General features: G+C 31.3%; 1 protein-coding gene across 5 annotated transcripts in view; it reads right to left on the bottom strand.

The window, feature by feature from the left end:
- Window positions 1–26,092, bottom strand: part of LOC118202754 (putative phosphorylase b kinase regulatory subunit alpha) — a 138,645-nt gene that overhangs the window by 14,657 nt on the left and 97,896 nt on the right. For 3 of the 5 annotated variants that reach the window (XR_015043072.1, XM_085823971.1, XM_085823972.1), the window contains exons 20-29: window positions 25,516–25,819; window positions 22,807–22,888; window positions 22,619–22,696; window positions 14,153–14,229; window positions 11,284–11,362; window positions 7,430–7,559; window positions 6,884–6,982; window positions 6,771–6,794; window positions 6,627–6,676; window positions 2,633–2,794 (exon numbers count right to left, since the gene is read on the bottom strand). Coding sequence is in view for 4 of the 5 variants with exons in the window: in XM_085823971.1 (XP_085680097.1) it covers window positions 2,633–2,794; window positions 6,627–6,676; window positions 6,771–6,794; window positions 6,884–6,982; window positions 7,430–7,559; window positions 11,284–11,362; window positions 14,153–14,229; window positions 22,619–22,696; window positions 22,807–22,888; window positions 25,516–25,819 (1,085 nt within the window). In the remaining variant the exon portion in view is untranslated. The remainder of the gene's footprint in view (window positions 1–2,632; window positions 2,795–6,626; window positions 6,677–6,770; window positions 6,795–6,883; window positions 6,983–7,429; window positions 7,560–11,283; window positions 11,363–14,152; window positions 14,230–22,618; window positions 22,697–22,806; window positions 22,889–25,515; window positions 25,820–26,092) is intronic. The other 2 variants (XM_085823973.1, XM_085823974.1) reach the window with 1 other exon arrangement.

The raw sequence follows: 26,092 nt of genomic DNA, 5'->3' as shown, positions 1-26,092 counted from the left end.
AAGTACTAGAAAATTCTTGCGCACGATTTTAAAATCTTATAAAAGGAGAAAAACCTCTCAGTTTGTGGTAGTTACTTAGTTTGTTGTTGTTTAGAAAACTGCTCTTGTTGATTGTAGCGAATTCGCGGATTAGCTTTCTTTAGCTGTTTTGAATCAAGTTCTTTTGAATGTTCTAGTAGTTAGAAGATAACTACTGTGAGATATTGTAAAACTGAAAGAATATTTGAGGAAATTTAAACATTTTTGTTGTGATAATAATAAATTTGTTCATTTTTCATCGCACTTGTGCATTCATTTCGTAACGAACCAGTACGTACGCAACAATTTTTGGTGTCAGAAGTGGGATTTGAATGCCAATCACTAGAGCAATGGAAGAACAATTGAGACAGTTCATTAGTGCTTTTGCTGCATTCCAAGAAAAGATGGAAGCTGGCCGAACATCTTTTTAAGAAGAAATTAAAGAGAAAATGGATGCTGGTCAAAAATCCATTAAGGAAGAGATGAAATCCGTCAAAGACGAGATGAAATCCGTTCAAGAGAAGATTGAAGCAGGTCATGACAAAATAAAAAGAGAAATTACTAGCGTAATAGAAAATACACTTGAGGTTATGAAAGGCAGAATTGACACAGTTGAAAATAAAGTTGGACAAATTGAAGAAAAAGTTTCTTCGGTAAAAGATCAAATTGAAGAAAAAGTTTCTTCAGTGAAAGAAGAAATAGAAGAAAGAGTTTCTTCGGTAAAAGAACATGTAGAAGAAAAAGTTTCTGCCGTCGAACAACAAATTGATGATAGGGTTTCAGCCGTTGCGAAAGAAGTAGATACTTTAAGGAAATTCGTAGCGACAGCAGGGAGCAATTCGGATGGTTTTAAATGTTTACCCATGCCTGCTCGTCCCTCACTGAAGCTATCCACTTAGGATGGGAAGACCTCCTGGCAAGTGTATAAGATCCAATTTTCTATAGTTGCAGATGCGAATGGATGGGATTCCCAAGCTAAGGCCTGTCATCTCTGTCATCTTTAGCTGTTTTGAATCAAGTTCTTTTGAACGTTTGAGTAGTTAGAAAATAACTACTGTGAGATATTGTAAAACTGAAAGAATATTTGAGGAAATTTAAACATTTTTGTTGTGATAATAATAAATTTGTTAATTTTTCATTGGACTTGTACATTCATTTCGTAACGAACTCGTACGCACGCAACAATACATTATTATGATGCCAACCAATCACAAATAAGATACTTTATATATTACATATTAGTTTAAATAATTCTTTTTAAAAAGATTTCGATGTTCATTTATTAAAAAACTGCCACATACATAGAGATATAAGATATATTCAAAATAAATAAACAACCGCTTACATCTTTGAAATAAATATAATAGAGCACTTGCATAATTTTGTATGTCCTGTGCATCTTTAATATATCACAATAATACTGACAATATTGAAATAACAAAGCTGTTTCATTGCTATGCTAATTTTTTACACAAAATTTCAATATGACTTTTTTTCCCTAATATGCTTAAAATTTATATGAGGAGTCAGGTATACTGATAGCTAAGAGAAGCCATCAGCAGTTATAATAAATACTTGCATCAAAGTCACTTGAAAAAATGTACAGAATAAATCTGCATATGGTTTAAGAAAGATAGAAATCAACTAAACTGAATACATTAATTCAGTGGTTCTCAACCTTTTTTTAGCCCATGCTCCCCTTTCACTCCCTCCTTTGTAAAACTCGAAAAATATATATACATTTGTTTAAATTTAAATTATTCTTTAATATGCTTTATAAATTAAAGAAGAAAAAGTAGAGAAAATGTTGATAAATACACGATCTTGAACAAAAGCAATTTATTATATTCTTAAACTTAATATTTAATAGGTAAATAATAAAAAGCTGACTATATCCCCCTTAAACTATGAAATTCACCCCTAGTTGAGAACGCTTGCATTAATTCATTACATTAAAAAAATGAAATTAAAGAATAAAAAACAAAAATTAGCATTATATGCAAGCATCAAATTTTACCCCAGAAGTGGAACTTTTAAACAAAAATATGCTAACAAACACAAAAATTTGTGATAGTTTCACACTTATTGCAAAAATTAAGTAACTTATTTATACATATTTAACAGTTTTACAATATAATATAAAAGGACAGGGAGGTGAATAGAAAATGCCAATTTGTTTAATTGTCACTTTAATAGGGTAGAAATGTTTTAAAGAAAAACAAATAATTTTGATATAATTAAGAGCAAAATGATACAATTTAAGTTAAATTATTTTTAGTCTACTAAATTATTGTCTGTTTCTCTTTCCAGTGGTTATTACATTTTCTTTCTGATTTAAAAAATAAATAATACCTTTCAAGATTTATTTAAAACAATGAAATCTACTTTCTTGTATTATTACTATTAAAACATATCACACATTCCCACATTTATCAATATACATTTATAAAATACAAATAATTTTGAAAGAGATGTATTTTTCCTTTTAACTAACTTTTTTAATTCTGCAAACTTTACAGCTTTAAAACTTTAGAAAAATATATTAAAAAAAATTAATTATAATTGTTCATACATGCAAAAAAATTCTGAGTTTAAACACAATAGAAACACTTACCCTTTCTAAAACAGACCAAATTCTGGGATAAAACCCTCGAGGAACTCTATTCAAGGCTCCATCCAGTCTTCGCCTCCTCAGCCACTGACCTTGGCGGTCACTTTCATAGGATCCATCATCTACCTGTCCATCTTTTCCAAGTATGATATCTACAACACTCTTCTGAAATACAATAAATTTTATTTATTTATAAACTATGCTAAAAGCTGTTTCTGCTTTTATTGCAATTTTTTATTAGAAGGAAATTTAGTCCAGTTTCCTTTATCAACAAAAGAGTATTAATTATTTTAATTCAGCTAGTATGTCAGCCTTTTAATTCCAATTTCCTTTGCCATCTCCTTACAGAAGGTACTTCTTTTCATCTCCCCTTTCAATTCACAATCTACTGCCAATCCACCACAATGTTTTATTACATCAATGGTCTAAACCAGAGTTTTTTAAACTGTGGGTTGCAACTCCAACTGGAGTCATGATAGTAGTCTACAGTAAGGGGGTCACCAAAAATTTTAGCAATTTTAATATTTCTTTAACTTATTATAATAATTTTACAATTACCAAATATTTTTAAGTGATGTATCTGAAAATAGATAAAGATAAGACAATACAGACAAAGAAAAAACAAAAGCATTTCAATGCATTTTTTTATAACAAAAACATTCAATTTACTTTAAAATTTAAAGTTAATGACCTAAAACTGCAACAGTATATTACAGTACAAATGAAGAAACTGATAGTTTCACCCACACGTGTATAGAATTTGTGCAATGCTTATGGGGTCCCACAAAATTTTCGTAAAGATTATGGGGGTCTCCACACTAAAAAGTTTAAGAAACCCTTGTCTAAACACACAGGCTGCATGCAGGCCCTGAAGAAATTTTATGTGGCTTGCAAAGGCATTTCAATTATGCGCATTTGTTACAATATGATGTTGCAAAGATTTTAAAATTGTAGTTATGTGAAGTCCAAATTTATATTAACTTTCAATAAAATGAACATGAGTAATGCACCAGAAAATCAATAATGCAGCTAATTAATTTGCAATGAGCTACAAATCTTATTCAAATATTTGAAGAAAAAGATTTTATTAATTCTAATTTGTACCTGTCAAAAAATAAATGTTGTTTAATTTTAAGATTGTAAAAATAAAAACAAGCTTATATGTTTAGTTAAGGTTTACATACAAAAAAAATTAATTTCATTGTTTGTTTGATTTGAAGGAGAAATGATTTTATATTTAATCTTTTCCTATATTCAATAATCAAGTATGTTTGATAATTTTTTTTTTCCAATTTTATTTTTATTTCTGTTTTGATAAAACTGGACGGTGAGCAATTAATAAATATAGTGAGCAAGATGAAGTCAGTTATTAATTCTTGCATTAAAAATAATCACTTTGTTTGGAAGTATATTTATACGTGATTAGACTTTTTTCCACAGCTGAAAATTAATAAGAACACAATCAACCACACAATCAGCAATCTATAATGAAGATAATTTCTAGTAATTTCTCTCTGGGGCTACAAATTTCATTAAAGTGTCATTAAGTGTCCAGCAGTAGTAGGAAATACACAATTTCATAATTATTTCTGAGTACATATGAACATATGCACTTTTATTTATGCAATGAAGAAAAAATTAATAAATAAGTGATAATAAACTGTCATTATTTATTGTCAAGTTTGTCATAGTAAATTTTCATGAAATTTTAAAATTTTTTTACAATTTGTTTATTTTTAGTTCCAATTAATTAACATGTTACCATTATTTGAAAGAAATATTGGTCTAAGAATTTATTTTCCAGCTGTCAATATATCATGTATACAATGATACTTCTCAAGGTAACAACTATATACAGTGAATAATATTTCTCAAAACATTAATAAATAATGCTACTGAACACCATCAAAAGTCCCATTTTCTGAAGCTGTTACCAGACCACAAAATACTACAGTAAACAAGCAATTTTTTCTTAGAAATATATTAAGTTTCCAACTACAATACTTTGCTCTGAGACCTAAAAGTTTGCCAGCAGTGTACTTAAATGTTGCATTTAGTTTAGAAGCAAGACAGAAGATAACTGAAATTGCCTTCTGCCTATGCAAACAATAAAGGACTCCTATTTGATGTTCAACAGGGGCTAGCAACTGAAGAAATAACCTAAGTGAGTAACTCATTATAGCCACCTCATTTTGTGCATGAGACTACAGGTCATCACCATATAAGGCAGAGGATGTAGCACAACAGGAATTCTATTCTCAAAAAGTGTGGATCTTACTTTGCTCTAAAGCCTAGCCATCTCAACTGCTTTCAAAGGAGAACAAGTGGTCCACTCTATTCGCTACAAAACATACAGAATGAGTAGTAATATAAATCAATGTCTAATGAGATTGGTCCATAGCCCACCCAGCCTGGAGAATAAAAACTGGAACCTGGATTGTATATAAGATACACCTTGAGCTGAGACAATCAGAATATAGATCTCAGCCAGTACAATAAATGATTCCAGATAGGTCTCACTGGGTCAAAAATATTCAAAGAAACATTGTGATGTTTCAACTATTCTTTCATGGGTATGACAGCAACTTAAACCAGCTACATCTACAGGCAGAAACTAAGCCAGCACCTCTGTGCCTGAGGCCTCTGACTGGCCAGTACTACAGGTGATAAAGATATTGCTGAACCTAGCTAACAGATAAGTTTCAGTCCCAATTTGAGAAGGAACAATTGAGGGAGAATACGAGCGGTCCAAACGTCTCTCACCTTCTTTCCCTACCACCAATCACTTGAGAGGACTTTCAGCTAACCAAGAGTTTCAGATGCCGCCTTGCCACCTATACACTATACACTTTAAAATGACAATGCCATCTACGGGATTTGAACCTGGACGTTTCAGATTGATAGTCAACATCACTACACTATCCTCTCTGGGCAGTGTATGCTGAGTACACTGGATTATTGCACTATGATAAAGCACTTATGAGCCATTTGCCTCTAGGAAGAAATGCCTCTTTTGACATCTTTCTTGAAAACTCCTGGCATTTACAGAAAAGCAATGAAAACTTCATTCAGTCAGCCTGTAAAATTGCTGCAATAGAATCTTGAGCAAACTATCTGTTTTATGGCTTTAGCCACAGTGGGCTAGAGGCTCAGTGATTTGATATGAAATTTAAAACATAATACAAACGCTGTGCTTTACAGCTAAAAATTTTAAGACATTTTAAATTAAAAGAAGAAGCTTTAAGATATGCTTCTGTGATCTTCACATGAGTTAATTCTTAAATATAGACATACTGGTTAAATGCTTAAATAAAGTATGCAGTAAAAATTCTGCTTTTTAGAAAATTAAGTGCAAAGATTCTTTGAAATATTACACTTAACTATTTTAAGGTTATTTGTTAAAATGTTAATTTGGCAGAATAATTATTGTAATAATAATTTATTGACATATCAATTTTTGGAGCATTTCCGGACTAATGAAAGCCTTTTAATTGAAATAAGGGGACATGGGAAAAAAAAAAATGACATTTCCATGTAAAAAGTTAAGCAAGAATGATTTCATAAAAACAGAAGTTTAACTGAAAAGATGAAGAGACTAAAATATTATTCAAATGTAGTGTATAAATTTTGGCTAATTAATATGTAAACACTTTTTATATACCATATTTACACACATATTAGTGTTTTCAGCACATAATTTAAACACTTCTTATTTACAATAATGATGTAAAATGTATCCACAAATGGGAAAGTATTTTGTGTAAATGAAAAGAATATTACTGAAACTGCTAAGTCCTTTGAAATACATAATATAATAATACTGGTCTTTTTAATGTGCTGTGCTTATCATTAAAGCTATGTCTTCAGAAATTGATGTTTTCTCCTCCTGCTTTTCAAGCAGTGAAGCTAATAGGGAAAGGGGGCCTATAAGTAAGTCAATACGGTATATGTTAATTTAAAAAATATAACTAGAATACAGCAACTAAAACTCACTAACCTTACTTTGGACTTTACTAGGATTCGCAACAGATACAACGCCACTTCGTGCTAGGCAAAAAAATTATGCAGAATTAAAAAAATTTTGTACATATTTTTAAATTGCAAAACATAAATTAAAAAATATATCATGTACAATATTTACCATAGAAATGCCTATTTCTCAATTCTAGGAGCAGCATGAATTTTTAAAATCTGTTAGATACAAATGCAAATGTTCATATTTTAATAGAAAAATAACACATATTAAATACATACCACTCTTTACAACAAATTCTTTTCCACTTAAAATGTGATGCAAAAGCATTTTCACTTCAAATGGACTAAGGTTCAATAAATGCTCAGATGCTTCATCTCCTGCAAAAGGAAATAAATATGTGCATTATAATTTTAAAATATTTATAATTAGCAATTTATAAGAAAATAAGGAATACTGGGAACATTTCAAATTAAAATAACACATCAGTGGCACTGATAATAACTGATCTTAAATAGCAAATGTTTCATTACACTGATCAGTGCAAAAAGCTTTGAACTAATGAAAGTAAATTCCTTTATTTCCGAAAATTAATGACTATCTATTATTTATTATGAATAGGATCTTAATTATATATATATCTATAACATTATTTTACTCTAATTTATTTTTTAGATTTATCAAAACATTTGATGCTCCCTTGGAAGAAAAAATCTCTCCTAAATATTAAAAATATTTATCTCAGACTTTTTCACAAGAACGTACAAACAGAGAAAATACAAATAAAGAAAAGAGAAAAAAGAAATATATTATAAGAAAAGTCATACCAGAACATTTAAGTGACCGAGCTAATTCTGATGCCATGACTTGAATTATTAAGCCTACTCTCAGTCTCAGCATCTCTTGAAACAGCTGTGGCTCTGTTCTTATAAACATAGCTAAATATACTAATAATTCCTATAATAAAATACAAAAGATATTAATGAAAAATAAACTATAATAAACTTGAAAAATTATTTTATGTGTATACAAACAATTTTTATTTACTATTTAAATGATTCAATAACATAATAAAACTATATGATTAACATTTTAAAATTTAATGCAACTTAAATGATTCCATTTGAAATAAACATCAGTTCTTATGTAATAAAAGATGCAAATAATTCACATCAATTCCATAAACAAAACAAAACAAAAAAAATAACAAATTATAATAAAAATGATAAAAATAAAAGCAGTAAAAAATACTCCTACTCCATTAATCAATAAAGAAAGTGGCAATCACACTGAAATTATAATATACACACAAAATAATAATAATGCTATTAATACTACAAAATATAATGTTAAAAAACAACATTTATTTTTTCAGGGTCATGCAACTAATTACTCTAGCTGAACTCGTAAGAATCATTACACATTTATTTATTTTTCTCTTTTTTATGCAGTAAATGTTTTAGGTAACAGGTGGAACAAGCATCTACTATGTAAAAATTATTAAATTTTTAATTATTATATTAAAAATAATATATTCTAATATTAAGTATATAGGAATGTAAATACAAATGACATTTTTAAAAAATTTATTAGATTAGAAATAATAAATAGTTTCATGAACTTTATTTTTATTTAAAGTTTGTATTTACATTCATTGTGTTGTCATTTGTATTTACATTCCTATATACTTAATATTAGAATATATTATTTTTAATATAATAATTAAAAATTTAATAATTTTTACATATTAGATGCTTGCCCCACCTGTTACCTAAAACATTTACTGCATAAAAAAGAGAAAAATAAATAAATGTGTAATGATTCTTACGAGTTCAGCTACCGTGATTTTGGAGGTCCTGCTAGTAATTCATGAAAATAAAGATGAAGAAGTGCATTTACTGCTTTTGAATCACTTTAGACAAAAATTTAAACGAAAAATATTTTACACTTTGGAAGATAAAAATATTTAATTTTGGCAATGGTAACATATTTCTTTTAAAACACTGAGTTTGTTAATCAGAATTTCACTAAGTTTACACCAAGCATAAAATAAATTCAAAATACAGAATTTGGACTTAGGTGCACATGATCACATGAAGAACTACAAGAATTCCAATTTAGGCAGCTCTAGGTGCCACCATTTCTTCACAACATGAAGCACACACACTGTGAAAATTTTGAAAATTAACGCTGATTTTTGTTGTTTGACTTCTGAATTAGTATTATACTGGAGGTTCTAATAATCTCAATCTTTACTTTTTTGACCACATCACTTTTCAAATAAAAGGACTTTGCCACTAAATGTTATCACCATGTATTATTTTTTAAGAAATAATACAACTAATAAAAAATGCATGGCAACACAAATAAAAAGATATTGCCACGCAGTACTATCACCATATGTTAAAGAAATAATATAGTGAAAATTAAAAAAATTTATATGTTGGAAGATTCATAAGATATGCCGTTTTGAAATGTTTTGTCATTTTATTGCTCAACTCATTTCAATGTGTAAAAAGTTATAGTTAATAAGTAAAGTTAAAAAAGATAAAATGTTTATAATAAACCCCCCCCCAAAAAAAAGAAGAAGAAATGGAAACCATCTTATTAAGAAAGTTGAGCACTGATATGATAAACTGAGGAGAAAGGAAAAATAAAATTTAATGGCAACACTTAACACCATATTAGGAATTCTAAACATATATTGGCTTTTAAAAATTTTCCTATTTTGCTGTTGAATTTTATGTGAATTAAAAAATGGTATTGGATTCTAACATTTAATTATTGTATCTAGATATTATTTACTCCCCTTCTGTATGCCAAACGTCTAAACACTACATGCATTTGCTACGGCAATACTTGGTGATTCTGATAAGGAAATCAATAACACATTACCTTGTAGCTGGCAAGTAAAGTATGTGAGTGTGAAAGAGTGAAGAAACTGATGTTTAATAATAAAGATGAAAAGGCAGGCAAAAAAAAAAAAAAAAAAGTTCAGTTAGCAGGAGTGATCCCAAGAGCAGATTGGTAAACTCCAAGCCCTGTGAAAGCATAAAAATTAATACCCCTCCGGCGTGATAACAAATTTTTTAATGCTTTTAGTTTTTTTTTTCCTTTTAAACATTTTAACCAAAACAAAAATATCTTGCAATTCACAAAACATTATTATTTTTTATAAATGGAGGCATGTACTTACAGCAACGAATTCCTTCTTTTCCTTTTAATATGCAGAATTTTTATAAGTAAACAGCATTTCACTCAGTATTGATTATAATTATAAAGTTCATAAATGACAAAACATTATTAAAGCCAAAATACAGCATGTAAAAGTAGTGGTCGCAGCACAGTAGATATTCTGGAAGGTTACAAATATTGTCTTGATTTGTAGTTTTTAAAAGCTGATTAAAATAACATCATTTCTAAAAAAATCTGAAAATTACATTTCAGATGAACTTTTCATGAAAAATATAGCTTTACCTTTCTTTGTATGGATATAAATTTAAAACTTTTATCCCTCATATAAAAAGTATACTGCTATACCTTTTCAAATTTGTATGCATATTTAAAAACTGCTCAAGTTTTAGACATAATCATGTTTGCTGTCAAAGCTGATATAGCACATCCATTCACATGCACTAAGATCTTATCGGCATTTTTACGCTTTTAATTATTTTCTGTTGCTTTATTATTTAAATACAGATATAACAAATTATTTTTAGCAGTAAATAAATTCACATGAGTATGCTTGTAGATAGTACATGAGATAACATTTTTGCTCCCTGTGCAAACTAAGAGATGACTTGGAATTAGATAAACAATACTCATGCATTTCACACTTTACTGAAAAACTCTGTATGTATGATATGTTATTTTCTATTAGTTTTACATGATTCACTAAAAAAAATTGAGTGGTCCATTTATAACATTTTCCAAGTAAATTAAAAAAATGGTTTTGCATTCTAACACTTAATTATTGTATCTACGTATCCCTTCATATATGCCAAACACCTAAACACTGCATCCATTTGCTATAGCGATACTCAGTGATTTTGATAAGTAAATGAATAACAAATTACCTTGTAGCTGGCAAGTAAACTCAGCCTGCCAACTATGAGTATTCTCATAGATGGCAGTGAATGAGTTAATGGCAAAAACTGAAATCCATCTCAAGAACCTGGGATGAAAAAATTAAATTCTAAAAATTTTAAATTACTGTAAAATCAATGATATTATTCTAAAACCTCTGTAAAAATAATTACCAAATAATATCAAAAATATATTATTTCACTTTTTAATGTATATTTCATATTCTTTACTTAGTGTTTTATATGTTGGAAGATTCAAATTGTCATATTCTGGGGGGGGGGGAACTGATGATAAACTGAGTTCTTCTAATTTCAGAAAATCCAAAAATTTTTTTAATTTTGTAGTTCAAAGTAATAAACATTTTCAGCTAAAACTTCCTTTATATAATTCTAGGCCCACAACAGCTCCAATTACATTAAATCTTGAACTTAAAAGGCTATTTTTAGTTTACAAATTTAGATATTTTGAGGCAACATAAAATATATTAATATAAATAAATAACACAAATGCCCCACTATATATGATAAAACGAAATATCATAGGCAATAATACAATATCACGTAATCACAATAGATTACACCTTAAAAAAACTCACCTGAGTTAACATAGCTGTACTCTGATCACTTCCATGAGCATTATGAATGATTGCAATTAAATCTTTTGATGGAATAGGCCTGTTACACAAAGTTAGATATTTCAGTTCTATAAAATAACATATTATAATAACAACAAAATTTTGCCAAGAGTGGTAAAGTATAAAAACTAATTTATTCAAACTAATACACTTTGTATAACACAGCTTTTAGAATAAACCATGAGAAATGTTTTGAACAGTTAGACACAGATATAAATATTGGATAAAATTATAACACATATTTATATACGAAATGCAGATGCATGTATATCTATGTTATTGAAAATGTAGTTAAATAGTAATGTTAGATCCAACTCATCAGTAAGAAGACATGAATTTTACCCAGGAAATTAAATCATTAACTACACAAAAGTAAAAATCTAAGGTACTAAAACATAAACAAGGAAGAAAAGAATGTTAATCTGTTGGAAAGTTCCTTTATGTTAATTAACCAGTTATTTTATGATTTAGACCTTCACTGATACTTCTTCCTTCCGTTTCCATCTCTGAATGCAAATTAGCTTGTGTGCATTTAAGATCAGGTTTTTAGATTGTAAGATAAAGCCTGTTTTGCTTTTCAAGACCACGCTACAGGTTGCTAGCTGAGAAAAGACATTTTTGTCTTCAGCCTTGTGTTATAATTACCAATATTGAATCTCCATGTTCATTAGATTTAAATGCCAACCTCATGTTAAATTGGCCTGTGCTGCCTTTAGCTATTAGCTTATTTAAATTTAATTTTGCATTTGAACTTAGTGTTATTTTAAGCTATCTCATCATAAGTGCTGTCTGAGTTTGTACATACTATATGTCTCTTCTGATCTTCTTAAGTTTAAAATAAAAGGTCTTTTACACCATTTTCAAGGCTCAGTTGTTATTTCAGACTTAGAAGTAGTCCATTGTCAGTCTATCTGAGCTTTGGTTACAATTTATGATACCCAAGAAGATTTTACAAAACTTTATAGTATGATCATCTTTGAAGTTTAATCTTTTATGGAACACTGTCAATACCAATGATAACAATAGGAAGATTTTCTCTGAGAATGACAAAAAATCAAAAAGATTTTTTAAAAATACACTGGAATGTACCCTTATGTAGAGAATAAACTACCAAAAATAACTGCATACTACTCAGTGTATTTTTATATATATTTTGCTATGCTTACATGTTTTAATGTAAAATATGAATTTGCTTTTAAACTATAAAGCTGATTTAAAAAGAGAAAGAAAAATGGTTGGCTTCTCTTCTCATGTCTGATATTGTTTTCTTTTCTCTCTCTCTCTCTCTCTAGTATTTTGGAAATCAGTTAAGTAGGTATTACACTAATCGCACAAACATCAGTAACATTATAAAGAACTACATATATAATTTTTAAATTGTTAATTTTGTGACATTGATAACCCATGTATTGCTACAAATATGAACTATATATCACATATCTCAGAACTGACAGTTCATCAGCCTACATGGATGCTCAGTACAATAATAGTTAAATAATAAAACCAAAAAGACAATATACACTTGTTGTAATATCAATTTTAGAGTAAGTTCTTCATCCATTCACTTTACTGAGAATTTGTAAAAGCATAATTGAATCTTATTGAAAATATCCAATTTAGATCAATTCAAAAATCCTTCTGTTGCCATTTTTTCTGAGAAAAATGCCGGCTTCCTGGTAATTTCTTTATCCATAACTAATACACAACTTCAAATTTTAAAAACTTTTCCAAAAGTCACAAGGATAATCAATGACACCATTAACATTCTCAATAATAAAACCCGATAAAATAAATTTATACCGAACATATCTCAAAACTGTTTCTTCATATTTCAAGAACAGTTTTCATTTTCTTTTATTTAAAGAAAGAAGTATTAATAAATTAACATGAATTTATGGCAATGTTTTATCACCATCAAACCCCATAAGAAGAAAGAACTAAGAACCACAAACTTCAGCTAATAGTTAAAAACAACTTTATTTAACATTAAAAAAAAAAAAGAAAGAAAAAAAGAAAAAAGAAAAAAAAAAGAAAGAAAGAAAGAAAGAAAGAAATCTCATTTTACAGAGAGGCTAATTATTTAAACATTAACACACACATGAGCCAATGCAAAACATCAGCCCTGAATAGGGGGGGGGAAGTTACAAATAAGCAATAAGTAAATCTCAGCAAAAAAGTTCAAGTTTTTATCCTCACATTATGGCAAGCATATATGCATACTGTGCAGCAAAGATAACTGTTGCCATTCACTGCAATGAGGATTTCCATAATAAATTAAAGACTTATAAATCAACATTCAGCTCTTAAGAGCTTCATGCCCTATCAATGCCAGCATTACATATAAAATTTGTTTTATATTGGAAAGAGATTATTTACACATTGACAGCAGTATGGATATTCTTTGTTCTTTTCGCCCAGTGGTGTCTGAATTAGTGGTCCGTTTCATGGTACGTCCATTTTGTGAATCTTCCTAGTGAAGTAATAATAACAGAAAAGAAAAAAACATTTTTTAAATTTGTACGAAGGATCCGCGAGGAAGACTACAAAACGATGCAAAGAATTTTATAAATGCAAGCTTAAAAGGTACTCAGTGCACCATGAATAGAGCAAAATAAATAACAACATATTGCGATAATTGTAAGGGCATGCTGGCACTTTATTTAGCCTGCTTTAGAAAATTGCATAGAAAAAATTAATAATTACATTTAATTTATAAGTTACATTTTAAATTATTTGTTTTGTATTGAATGTTTGATTATAATGTTGAAATGTTAATGTATACTGTTGAATAATTAAAATAAAATTAAGAGGAAATGTCAATATACAACACCTTGTAATAGTTTCTTCACATATTGAAGGCATTCCTATGGTAACTTGCTTTTGTCTAACCAATAAATCTGTAACAGCCTAAAATAAACAAGCAAATAAATGAATGATATATTGACTCGGGCAAACCTATCCAGTTATAAATTTACAAAACATCTATAAATTATTTCAAAAAGAAATCAGTTTTACTAATGTTATATTAGCATGCTTGCATAATTTTGTTGTTATGTTGATCATAAATATTACTTGAACAATTCAACACTTTTGCATTTGATTATATCTATATTACAATTTTTACATTGACTATATCTACATAATACTATTTTACACTTGACTATATTTTATACCATCATTTTTATATTTAATGTATCTTAAATGTGATTATACATTTTATTAAAATGATTCAAGAAGTTCAAGAAAAATGGAAGAAATTCAGTACATTTAATATTATAAACTATCTACCAATAAGTATTTGGAAACCCATGCAAATGTAGATAACTGCAGTTCTGATATACATCACACACTCTATCCCTAAGTATCGTATAGAAGACAACATTCGCATTAGTTGCATGCAAGATGCCACAAAGTGCAGAGTTATCTGATTTCGAGATTGGTGTAATCACTGGGTATCACAGAAATAGCTGATTCTTAAGAGGCATATCTAGCGAGCTGAATAACCCAAAATCGACAGTGACCTATGTGATTAAGAAGTGGAAAGTGAGCAGTGATTGTTGGGAGTCAGTAGACCCACAAAACTGGGAGATAGAGATCGACAGGTGCAGTCCAAGAGAAATTCTAAAGAACCACACCCAGCTGCTGGTCCATATATGCCAGGAGTTTCAACAGGCATCCCTGAGTGTTATTTCGATGAATACCATCTGTAAGGAAGCAGATCCATTTTGGTTTTAATGGTCATGCTGCTACTTATAAGCCTTTGGTCACAAAGTCCAACCACCCTGCCTAGTTAATGTGGTAAAAAGCATGTCAACAGTGGACTGTAAATCAATGGAAATGGGTTCTGCAATCAAATTAAGGTTCACCCTCTACTATTTGGATGGGAGGGTCCGAGTCCAGCATCTGCCTAGAGAACACCTACTGCCAGAATGCACTGTGCCCACAGTAAAGTTTGGGGAAGGTGGAATAATGGTCTGGGTGTGCTTCTCCTGGTATCGGCAGGGACCCTTGGTCCAAATTCCTGGTAAGCTCAATGCCGATGCCTACTGCACTATTTTGGATGACAGTGTACTTCTTATGTTGTAGCAGTTTTACAGGTTGGACTCATGTTACTTTCAAGACGACAACGCCAGCTGTCATACCGCAAGGTTCACCAGAGATTGATATGGTGACAATGGGGTTAACCAAATGGACTGGCCTGTCAGCAGCCCAGACCATAACCCTATTGAGAACCTCTAGGAGAAGTTGGATTGATGTATTAAGAGACACAACAACCGTCAAACACGGGTGAAGGAATTGAACAACCAAAACTTTCAAAAGCATGCCCTGGAGAGTTGGGGCTATAATTCCTACTTTTTAACCTTAGTAGTTTGAAGTGATAACTAGAGATCATCCTGTCATACTGAGAAGAGCTGTATGAGTACTTTTGTGGAAAGTTCCAGAAATGTAAAGTAAATGGTAAAAATAAATGTTTTCTAGCTATCATTGGTTACATATGCATTCAATCCATTACGAGCCCATACACACGTAACAATTTTTGGTGTCAGAAGTGTGCCTGAATGCTGGTGACAAGAAAATTGCAGGAGCAACTCAGACAGCGGGTCACAGTGTTTTCTGCATTTAAAGAGATGAAAGTAGGCCAGGAATCTGTAAAAGAGGAGTTGAAAGTAGGACGAGAAAAGATGGAAGGGGTCGTCAAATCCGTTCATGAAAAAATGGAAGCGAGCCATGAAAAGATTGAAGCAGATCTTGAAGAAATGAAAAAAGAAATTACTGGCATAATAGAAAACAAGTTCAAGGTTGTGGAAGGCAGAACAGACATGGTTGAAAATAAAGTTGGAGAAATTACAGAAAGAGTTTCTACTGTCGAACAACAAATCTATGACAGACTTTCTGCTGCTGTCACAAAGGAAGCTGACTGCTTAAAAAAGACCATAGCTGGACAGAATTCTGATGCCTTTAAATTCCCATTTATGTCTTTCCGACTCTCTCTAAAGCTATCCACTTATGATGAAAAGACCTTCTAGCAAGTGAACATGACTTAGTTCTCAATAGTGGCAAGTGCAAATGGATCAGATTCCGAAGCTAAAACCTGGCATCTCGCCATTTCTCTGAGAGCAGACGCAGCAGATATCCTTCAAACTCTGCCCAAAGACCAATGGGTACATTTAGGAGCTTTATCCAGCATATTTGAATTGTGTGAGATGTTTTTAAATGAAATGGCGTACTTTGGTAAAAATCTCTTCAACACAAGCCCATGGAAACACTTGTGGAGCTTACAACATCTGCTGAAGGGCTGCTTCATCTTGCTTTTTCGTACTGCCCAACAGAAACCCAGTCCGTGCAGTATTTCATTAATGCCATCCAGGATCCTGAGATACAGAAAGGCTTGCGAATGGCAGATGTCAAGGATCTAAAAAGCTCTTTAGTGTAGGCCATAAAATTTGAGGCAGCCCATCAAGCAACTTGCAGAGAGTGCCACCCAATTAGAGATGCTCAAGTCTAGGGGACAATGGATTAAGTGACAGCTCGTCTAGACAATTTAAAAAGTTAACTCAACGCCTTGAGGTGAAATAGAAGTGTCAAAAAACTATTGTTAAAATACCGTAACTATGATAATGAAAGCCACATATGAAAGAAATGCAGAATACACTAGGGCTTGGAAAAATAAACACTTCCCAGGAAGCAAATTATTGGCCATCTCGTGGAACAGAGGTTGCTAGTTATTGAGAAGCCCAATTATAAGGCACTTCAGATTTCTGCAATTTGTGGTGGCAGTAATACACTTTTCATCATAGGACTTATCGAGTCCTTTGCAATATTGATACAGAAGCCAATATTACCATCATCCAAAATGATCTGGTTTAATGACTGGAAGATAAACTTATGATGGCACCCTGCATTATTCACCAAATGCAGTGATAAAATTGACATCGACAGAAAGTGAAACATTAGCATCATATTTGGAAGTGCCATCTAACATTACAAGGCATATGTAGAAAATATTACATATCCTTGCATACTCGGGTTAGACTTTCTAAGAAAATCTAATTTCTCCTTGGACTTTGACATAACCATGTTTGGAATTAAAGGAGTTAAATCCATCCAACAAATCATAGTTCAATACGTTATCACAGCACCAACAAGAACAGAATTTTTACGACCTGGATACATAGCCAAAAACAGAAAATGGCATATGGGATATCCTAAGAACTTTAGCAGCCTAAAAGGAGGATCAGTAGCCTTGGTACTCATCAACTTATCTAGGACCATCATCCTGCCAATGTCAGTGATAAAGTTATTAGGAAAGGCAAAATGTTTGCAGTATGTACTCCAGTGACCCGTGTTAAACAAATCAGTTGTCCTCCACGGTCTGTGCCTTCAGAGAGCCTAACATTGAAGTTATTGCAGAATGCCAAACTAAGTGATGAAACGAGGAATGCTGTAGAAACCCTCTCTTCAAGAATTTCAAGATTATTTTCTCCCACACATATTCTGATGTAAGCTGAACCAGTTTAGCACAGCATAAAATTTATATAGCAGATCAACCACCAATCAGACAACATCCAAGATGTCTATCAGAAGAAACAGAAAAAGGTAGAAAAACTTCTAAAGGACTTGCATGAAAGCAATGTTATTGACCCTTCGGCAAGTCTTTGGGCCTCTCCCATCATCCTGGTTAGAAACAAAGACAGTTCAACTAGATTTTTGAATTGACTATTGCTGGCTGAATAACATGATGAAGGCAAACAGCTACTGTCTTCCAAGAACTTATGACATTCTGGATACTCTTTTGTGGAAGCTAGTAGTTCCGAAGCTTGATTTGATTGGTTTGGTTTATTTAATTATGGCAAAGCATACCATACTAGGGCTATCTGTTTAAGGGGAGGGATGCCATCGTAGAGGTCTTTCTAAGGGAAACTGGCTTCTATACACGTTACACAAGGGGAAAACCACAAAAATGCCCATGCAGCCAGCCTGTTCGCGGGATTTGAACCTCGGACCGAACTACCAGTGTTCAGCAACTTTACCACTCGGCTGCAGGTGGGCTCGAAGCTTGATTTGAAGAGTGGATATTGCCAGGTAGAGATATACCCTGATGACCAAGAAAAGACAAAATTTACTACTAGAAGAGGACTTTAGCATCTCAAGGTGGATGGGATCATCTGTTTGGATTACATAATGCACCAACAACATTTGTATGCCTTATGAAAATCCTATTGATAGGACTTTCCTGTTAAGCCTATCTGATATACCTAGATGACATCATTATTGTTGGGAAAACTTTTGATGAGCATTTAGAAAGGTGCTTTAGAAATTGAAGGAAGCCAATTTAAAGCTAAGTGCCATCAAAAATACATTGTTCAGACAGGATGTGACTTAGGTCAGACATGACATCTCTGCTGAAGGTGTGTGCACGGATCCAGAAAAAAGTGGCAGCAGTAAAAGACTGAAAATGTCCACCAGATGAGAACTTCCCTGGAGCTTTGCACCCTATAGAAGATTTGTAAGACAGCTTATAGCAGAGACGCTTAGCTCATAGAAGATTTGTAGAGCTCATAGAAGATCGCAAAGCCCCCTTCAAAGACCGACAGACAGCAAGCATAAGTTCTTGTGAACAAATAAATATGATGATGCATTTAAGAAAATAAAAGAGGCTTTTACACCTGTGAAAATAATGAAGTATCCTCAGCTTGACAAACCATTTATTCTTGACACAGATGTGAGTAATGAGAGTGTCGGGGCTGTTTTGTATAAAAAAATCAATGGTAAAGAACATGTTGTAGCAAATTAGGGAAAGTATCTATTGTAGAGGAATTATTGTGTTGCTAGAAAAGAGTTGCTCGCCATAGTTAAACCTATTCAACATCTCCGCCATTACCTCTATGGCAGAAAACTCCTTTCTGTACAAATCACGTATCATTGAACTGGCTCTTAAATTTTAAGAATCCTGAAGCCAAAATAGCCAGATGTATTCAGAGACCCCCAGGAATGTGACATTACTATCTGTCACTGGAAAGGATCGTCACATAGGAACTCCAGTGCCCTATCTAGAAGACCATGCCCAGAATGTTCCCAATACTGTCCAAGAGTCAAAGCAAAATACAAGCTGGTTAATCCAGTCGGACATCAAGTCACAATTGTAGCACTGTCCAATCCAGATCCACAAAGTCCAGCCCAGATTCACGATGAAGTCAGAAAAGACCAGCTGAAAGACAGTGAAAGTAAATGTATAATTAACTTAATGGCGTCTTCAAATAGGAAACCTATATGGCAGGGCATTTCGATCTATGATCCTACGAACAAAAAAATACTGAGCTTTACGGGAATTGTTCCATAATCAAAACAGAATTTTGTACCAGAAGTTTGAATAGGATGATGGAAAGACATTCTGATGGAAGCTGAAACTTCCAAAATCCAGATCTTGGATGTCATTGAAGAATTCATAGCAGTCTGACAGGAGGCCAAATCAGAATAATGAAGACTGAAAAGAGTTCAAGAGAACTGATGTACATAAGTTCTCTTGAACTCTTTTCAGTCTTCATTATTCATTATATGATGTACATAAGTGGTGCCAATCTTACGATGATGGTGGAGGTCAGAAGGAACCAAAAAATGCAGTTGTGGGAAGCTGCAACGTTACAGTGTAGAAGCTCCTTTGAACACACTGCTTTCCACTTCCTGGGAAATCTGCCATAAACTATTGATGGCCACAAATTTTTTTCATAAATAAATTCAGTGTTCGTTGCTCTATGTTCAGTGCTGGTTGCAATTTTATTCAAGGTGCAAGTCGATCTGAAAGGCCTTTAATACCCATTACAGACAACAATAAGTGAGCACTTGATGATGCAATTAGGACACTTCTCAAAAGATCTCAACATAGGCTTCGGCAGCATGCAACACATTATCCAGCATGGGTAAAGTCTGCAGTCAGTGGATACCATGGCTGTTGGATTCTGAACAAATGTCAAACCAGATAGCTGTTTGCCTGAAGCACCTGATGTGCTTCAATGTTGAAGGCAACACATTCCTCGACAACTGCAAGCCTGAGTCAAAAGTGTTAAATATGCAATGATATCATCCTTTGTCATCTCCCCTGAAGAAGTTCAAAGGCCAGTCAGTCATCTGCTGGAAAAGTTGTGCTGACCCCTGATCTCTAATTTCCAGGGCCCACTGCTTTTTGATTTCAAGGATATCCAGGTGTCTCCATTGGGGAAAGGTACTGTGAAATGCTGGAGAGATTACAATGAACAATTAAGATGAAAAATTTGGGGAAAACAGTGGAATGAGGTGTTCTGCTTTAAAATAACTCATGTCCCCATATCACAAATGCTGCAAAGAAGAAGTTAGACACACAAAAGTGGGAAACACTCGAACACCCACCTTACAGTCCTGATCTCTCCCCATGTAATTTTCACCCTTTCAGTCCCTTAAAAAGTCCTTGAAAGATCTACAGTTCCAGCTGGATGGAGAAGCGCAGCAAGCAGTTTTATACTGCTTCAAGCAGCAGAAAAAGGAGTTTTACTTAATGGGTATATTCAACCTGGTGAAGTGGTGGGATGATTGCCTGAAATCTCAAGATAATTTTGCATAGCTGACATATCAAATCTGAACTATACAGCCTTCGAATAGAAATTTTTTAATTGGTACTTATATTCAAATCAAGCATATGTATTTTTATTAATGTGTTGAAACAAATTTAATAAATAAGAGAAATAGATTAGGTTCTCATTATTTATGCTCAATTTTGTTTAACTTGGAAAATTTTAAGTTTTCATAATTTATTTATCTTTATTTACATTAAAGTAAGTTATTTAATGATTAATTAAGCATGTCAGAACTGTCTTTAATAAATGAAAGTTTGAAAATTTAGTTGTAATCAACAAAAATCTATTGCACTTTAGGTTTCAGATAGAAAATAAGTATAAATTTGAATTCCCTCTCTTTGTGATGTTATTATAATTTTTATATATGTTTTGATAAAATGTTTAGTTAGTGAAATTTAAAATATATTTAAAGTAATTGTTTTTTAACAAAAAATTTTCATTTTGTTAAAAAAAAATCTGGCTTGGCAGCTGTTTTCAGGCTGTGCATATGGCCCACAATTTTAGTTTCAGACCACTAACCTAATGCATTCATACATACATATCTGATATTACAATGCATATTTTCCTGTCACTCAAATGAGAAAATAGATGATTTTTTTAAAGCATCAGTTCAAATTAGTTTAAAATACTACCAAACACAGCAGAAAATCATTGCAATGTTAAAAAAACTTATAATCAAGAATTTTTTTTAATTAAATGAAAAATTTAAGACTGACCTTTAACATTTATTATTAAAAAAACAAAAGCAATTGAACTTTTATGCTTGAACTTAGATCTAATAAATTAGTCATTCACTTTTCTTGAGGGTAAGAGTCCCAAACAACAAAAAGATTTTAAAATAAATGTAGCTAATAGTAAAACAAAACAGAGATAGGTTACTAGGTATAAAATATTTATTTCAATATAATAATATTGAAAAATAAGCATTGTTAAATTGTCAAAATGAAAGCAAATATTTAAATACCTATACTCATAACCATTCAGAATCCTGATATAAATTATTCTTAAATATTATACCTTTGCATAGCTGAATCATGGGATTATTTTAATAAATAAAATAAAAAATTCTTTCCAGGAAAAAAAACCTAAAATTTTAACAATACATTACTATTATTATTGTAGCATAGCTTTCATGCAAAACATTATAAAAAATATTGATAGCTTACATTTTATATGAAACAAAGTAAAACAAACAAAAAATCTACAATTAATTACCATACATTTTTAAAACTATGAAAGCAGCATGATTTTCCTTTAGAGATTGCCTATATTTTTATTTACCTAACATTTCTAAAGACCTTGAATTTTGAAAAATCTTATTTTAAGAAAGACAAAATAATTTTATAAATATATCAACAATAATTCGAGATTTAATAATGATGCATATTCTTAATATACTGAATTACAGATAATTTCAATAAAAATGAATCAAACTCTGCAACAATAAATGATTTCAATGATAAATATATTAAATTATAGTTCATTTTAATAAAAATCAGTCATAATTTAGGATAATAAATATTCTAAATGGTGATGCATTTCATGATTTTTTATTTTATTTTATTTTATTTTATTTTATTTACAAAGTAAAAAACTGCTGACTACTACTATACCAGCAATATTTAAATTACAGTTAATAAATGATTACTTAAACTTTTAATTATACACATATCATATCAATTACCTACTTTTGCTAAATCTTCTACCTTTTTCCCCAGCATACCTGCAATGTGCCTCACTAAAGCCCACTTCTTTTCATGACAAGCCTTAAAGAAATGCAAGTGATTTTAAAATTATGTACCAAGTAAGTACATTAAAAAATAATATCGATAATAAAAGATTTATTCTAGCATGCAACATTTCACAAAATACGTACTTTTTCATACAAATCTTTTAATAAATCTTTTATAGTAATTATCTCATGGTCACCACCAAGACCGGTGTCCCAATTTACACCCCTAAAATAAATTTCATAACTTATTTTTGAATTTTTATACATGAAAGATTTACATGTATAAATATTATAAATTTATAAAACAAAAATATATTTAAAAATAGCTTGAAACTTCTTAATAAATTCAAACATATAACACTCTGAATTCACACACAATTTCATCTACTTCTATGAATTCAAAAGTTATTTTACTCATAGCATGAGTAAGGTTATCAGTAATTGCAATGATGACAAAATTAATACTATTAAAATTGATTTCAGATATCACAACCATTTTCATATAATTAAAAGATAGACAGTGTCCACAAAGTCCCTAAAGAACTTTAATACTCTATTGTTTGGAAATGGAACAACTTATATTTTTGGTACTGGCCACATCTTCACCAACATGGTTCAAAACTTTTGTAATAAGTAATACCAGTTATAAAACTTTGATGTGCACACCACTGGTTGCTCTGGCAGATGGTCTTCTAACTACAGGGAATGTAATTAACCCTTTCAGAATGGGCATCCCATATACACTTTCCCTATGAACATCTCTCACAGCTGGGCATCCCATCCATGCACCACTGAAGAACGTGCATAAGGGATGAGTAATGTGTATATGCATTTTAAGCTGAAATATTTTTTAAAGACCAATAGATGGCATCCCGTGCCCATTACTTTTGGACTAAATAATAATTTTAGGATCCTGGCCTTCATTTTGATCATACTCTGCATAAATTTGGTGTCAGCTGTTGCAGGGGACGAGGAAGAGTGTAATATACACAAACAGAGTTCGACTCTTTAAACTCGCATGTGATATAAATATTCACATTTCTGATATCCCTTTGAAGTGGTTTTTTATTCTTCTTTTCCCTACTATGTAGGGTCTCTTAGAATTATTATGTAGGGTTCAGTTACGCTTTGCATTACTTTTATCTTATAATTTACATACTTCCCTTTTTATTTCGGAAAGTCTTGACCTAGTTTGCTATGGCGAGCAAGCATTATTTATCAGAAGACAAATACACTCATATAATATAAAATACTGAGCCAATTAGTGCCATGGATGAGAGTGATAATTCCTTTTCTAAAGAGTTAGAGAGCAATATTTCTAGTGAATCTGATACAAACATTTTATCACAGACTGAGCTCACTGAGCACTTTCCTTCCACTTGCCATGAAAAATTTTATTTCTTCTTGTAAATAGTCTTTCTTGTATTCTTTTATTCATTTTACAACTTATTATTGTATTTCCTCAATTAAAACTTTGGAATAATTTGAATAGCGCTTCCGAAAATTCTTTCTCAAGGTAAATAAATTTTTTTACGCATTTTCATGTAAAGTAAAGGAAATAGATTACTAAATGCTAATTTTAACAGATATGATAGCTTAAATAATGATCTAAAATAGTATACAAATTTATGATGTTAAGACCTCATCTTTCTCTCTCTCTCTTTTTTAAAATTATTTTCCTAAAGTTAGGCTTAGCTGTGCAAAACCGCATTCTGTGGGACGACTCCTTTCAACTACCATCCACCCGAAGAGGCATCTTAAATAAAGAAGTGTCAACTCAAAAGGGTTAATCAATGCATTAAGGTAAATTTTACTCTATGTGTATGTTAAACCAAAACAAACTGTCAGGGGAAAAATTTGTCATACAAGTAGTAACACCATAAAAATTTACAGTGTTTTCTCTTACAGGGTGCCCACCAGAGCTGGATTAACCAGTTCTGGATTTTAATATAAACATGTGCTTAGGGTATCAAGGGAAGGGAGCATCACAAAAAAATATTCAGGTATTACAGGAAAGGGGGCACCAATAATTTTCCTCTTGCTGCTTTTACTATGGAATGTATGGTGCAGCTAACGAATGGAAAAAAAATTGGCTTAAACAATATGTGGAAATATCAGAATTTTTTAAGTGCTTATGGCTTTTGAAAATCTTAATCCGGCTTTGGCACCCACAATTGGGTAAATTTGTCCTGGGAAATTGTGGAAACCCCGCATTATTTGAATAAAAACAGAAACTAATTCAGAATATTTTGCATAAATTCAAAAATAATTGTGGACTACAAATACATACAGAAAAAAAAAAATGCAACAGAGGTTTAGAAATAACTGCATACTAACATATACTTGCATAGACAAAAAAGTAAGTTTCAGAGATTGGTTTAATAAAAAAGTTGAAAAGCATGCACATTAATTCATATACGGCAAAAAATATCCAAATTTTCAGAATTTCAATCACTGCTAGAACTCGGCAGAACACGAATAATCTTTCTAATAAAATGGACTTAGAACATTAAAAAAAGGTGGAGCACTTATTTCTTGAATCACTTATAATGATTCGCATATATGGAAATATAAAAGTGAAAGAAAAGAGAAACAAACAGAGAAACAGTCATAAAAATTTAATACATAATTTTACCTAAAAAGTAAAAGGAAGAGTTGGTGAGTAACATGATCAATGTAAAAAAAAAAAAAAAAAAGAGCATAAGACAAATATTTCAGTCAGAACTACACATCTGAGATTCTGATTCAGCATCAATACACTAAGATGAAGATAACAAACTGCATTTTACACCCATATCATCCAAAATTTATAATTCTTCAAATTAGATATTTTCTTTCCCAAATTAACTTTACCTGTTCCCAACTAAATAATGCAATATATCGCCTTGTTCTTCTAGAGATTCTGTTTCCTTGAACATAGCCACCAGATCTTCGTCATTCACATTATCATACTGGCGATCCGAAACAGTACGAACACGAGCATTCGAACTCCAGCCTTCTTCTTCTTCAGGTTCTATGGTCGGAGATGGAGTTCTGCCTCCAGATTCAGTAGGAGATGAATATGGAGATTCTGAGTGTGCAGATAGGACCTCAAGACCAGGAGAAACTGGAGGTGGACTATGAATTTTCTCATAACGTTCTCGCAAGTTAACCAAATCTGGGAACATATTTCTCATTATTCATCCAAAAAAATATAATACAATAAAAAAAAGTATATGAACACCATAAAACAGAATTTCTCACACTTTTTTAGGTGGGGATCACTTTTATAAAAAAGAATTTTCTACAGACCACCTTATTCTTTTCCCTTTTGAATGCAACTTCTTTGAATAAGTTACTAACGACATGTTTATATTTTTAATACACAAGTAATTAAAACTCATATAATTTTATATTGGTTTTTAAATAATTTATATATTTGTTTTTAATA

Source organism: Stegodyphus dumicola, chromosome 9, assembly GCF_044657685.1.
Source record: "Stegodyphus dumicola isolate Sdum_Otavi_A_Nest chromosome 9, ASM4465768v1".
Classification (NCBI taxonomy): domain Eukaryota; kingdom Metazoa; phylum Arthropoda; class Arachnida; order Araneae; family Eresidae; genus Stegodyphus; species Stegodyphus dumicola.
This window is presented reverse-complemented; position numbering and strand designations above follow the sequence as displayed.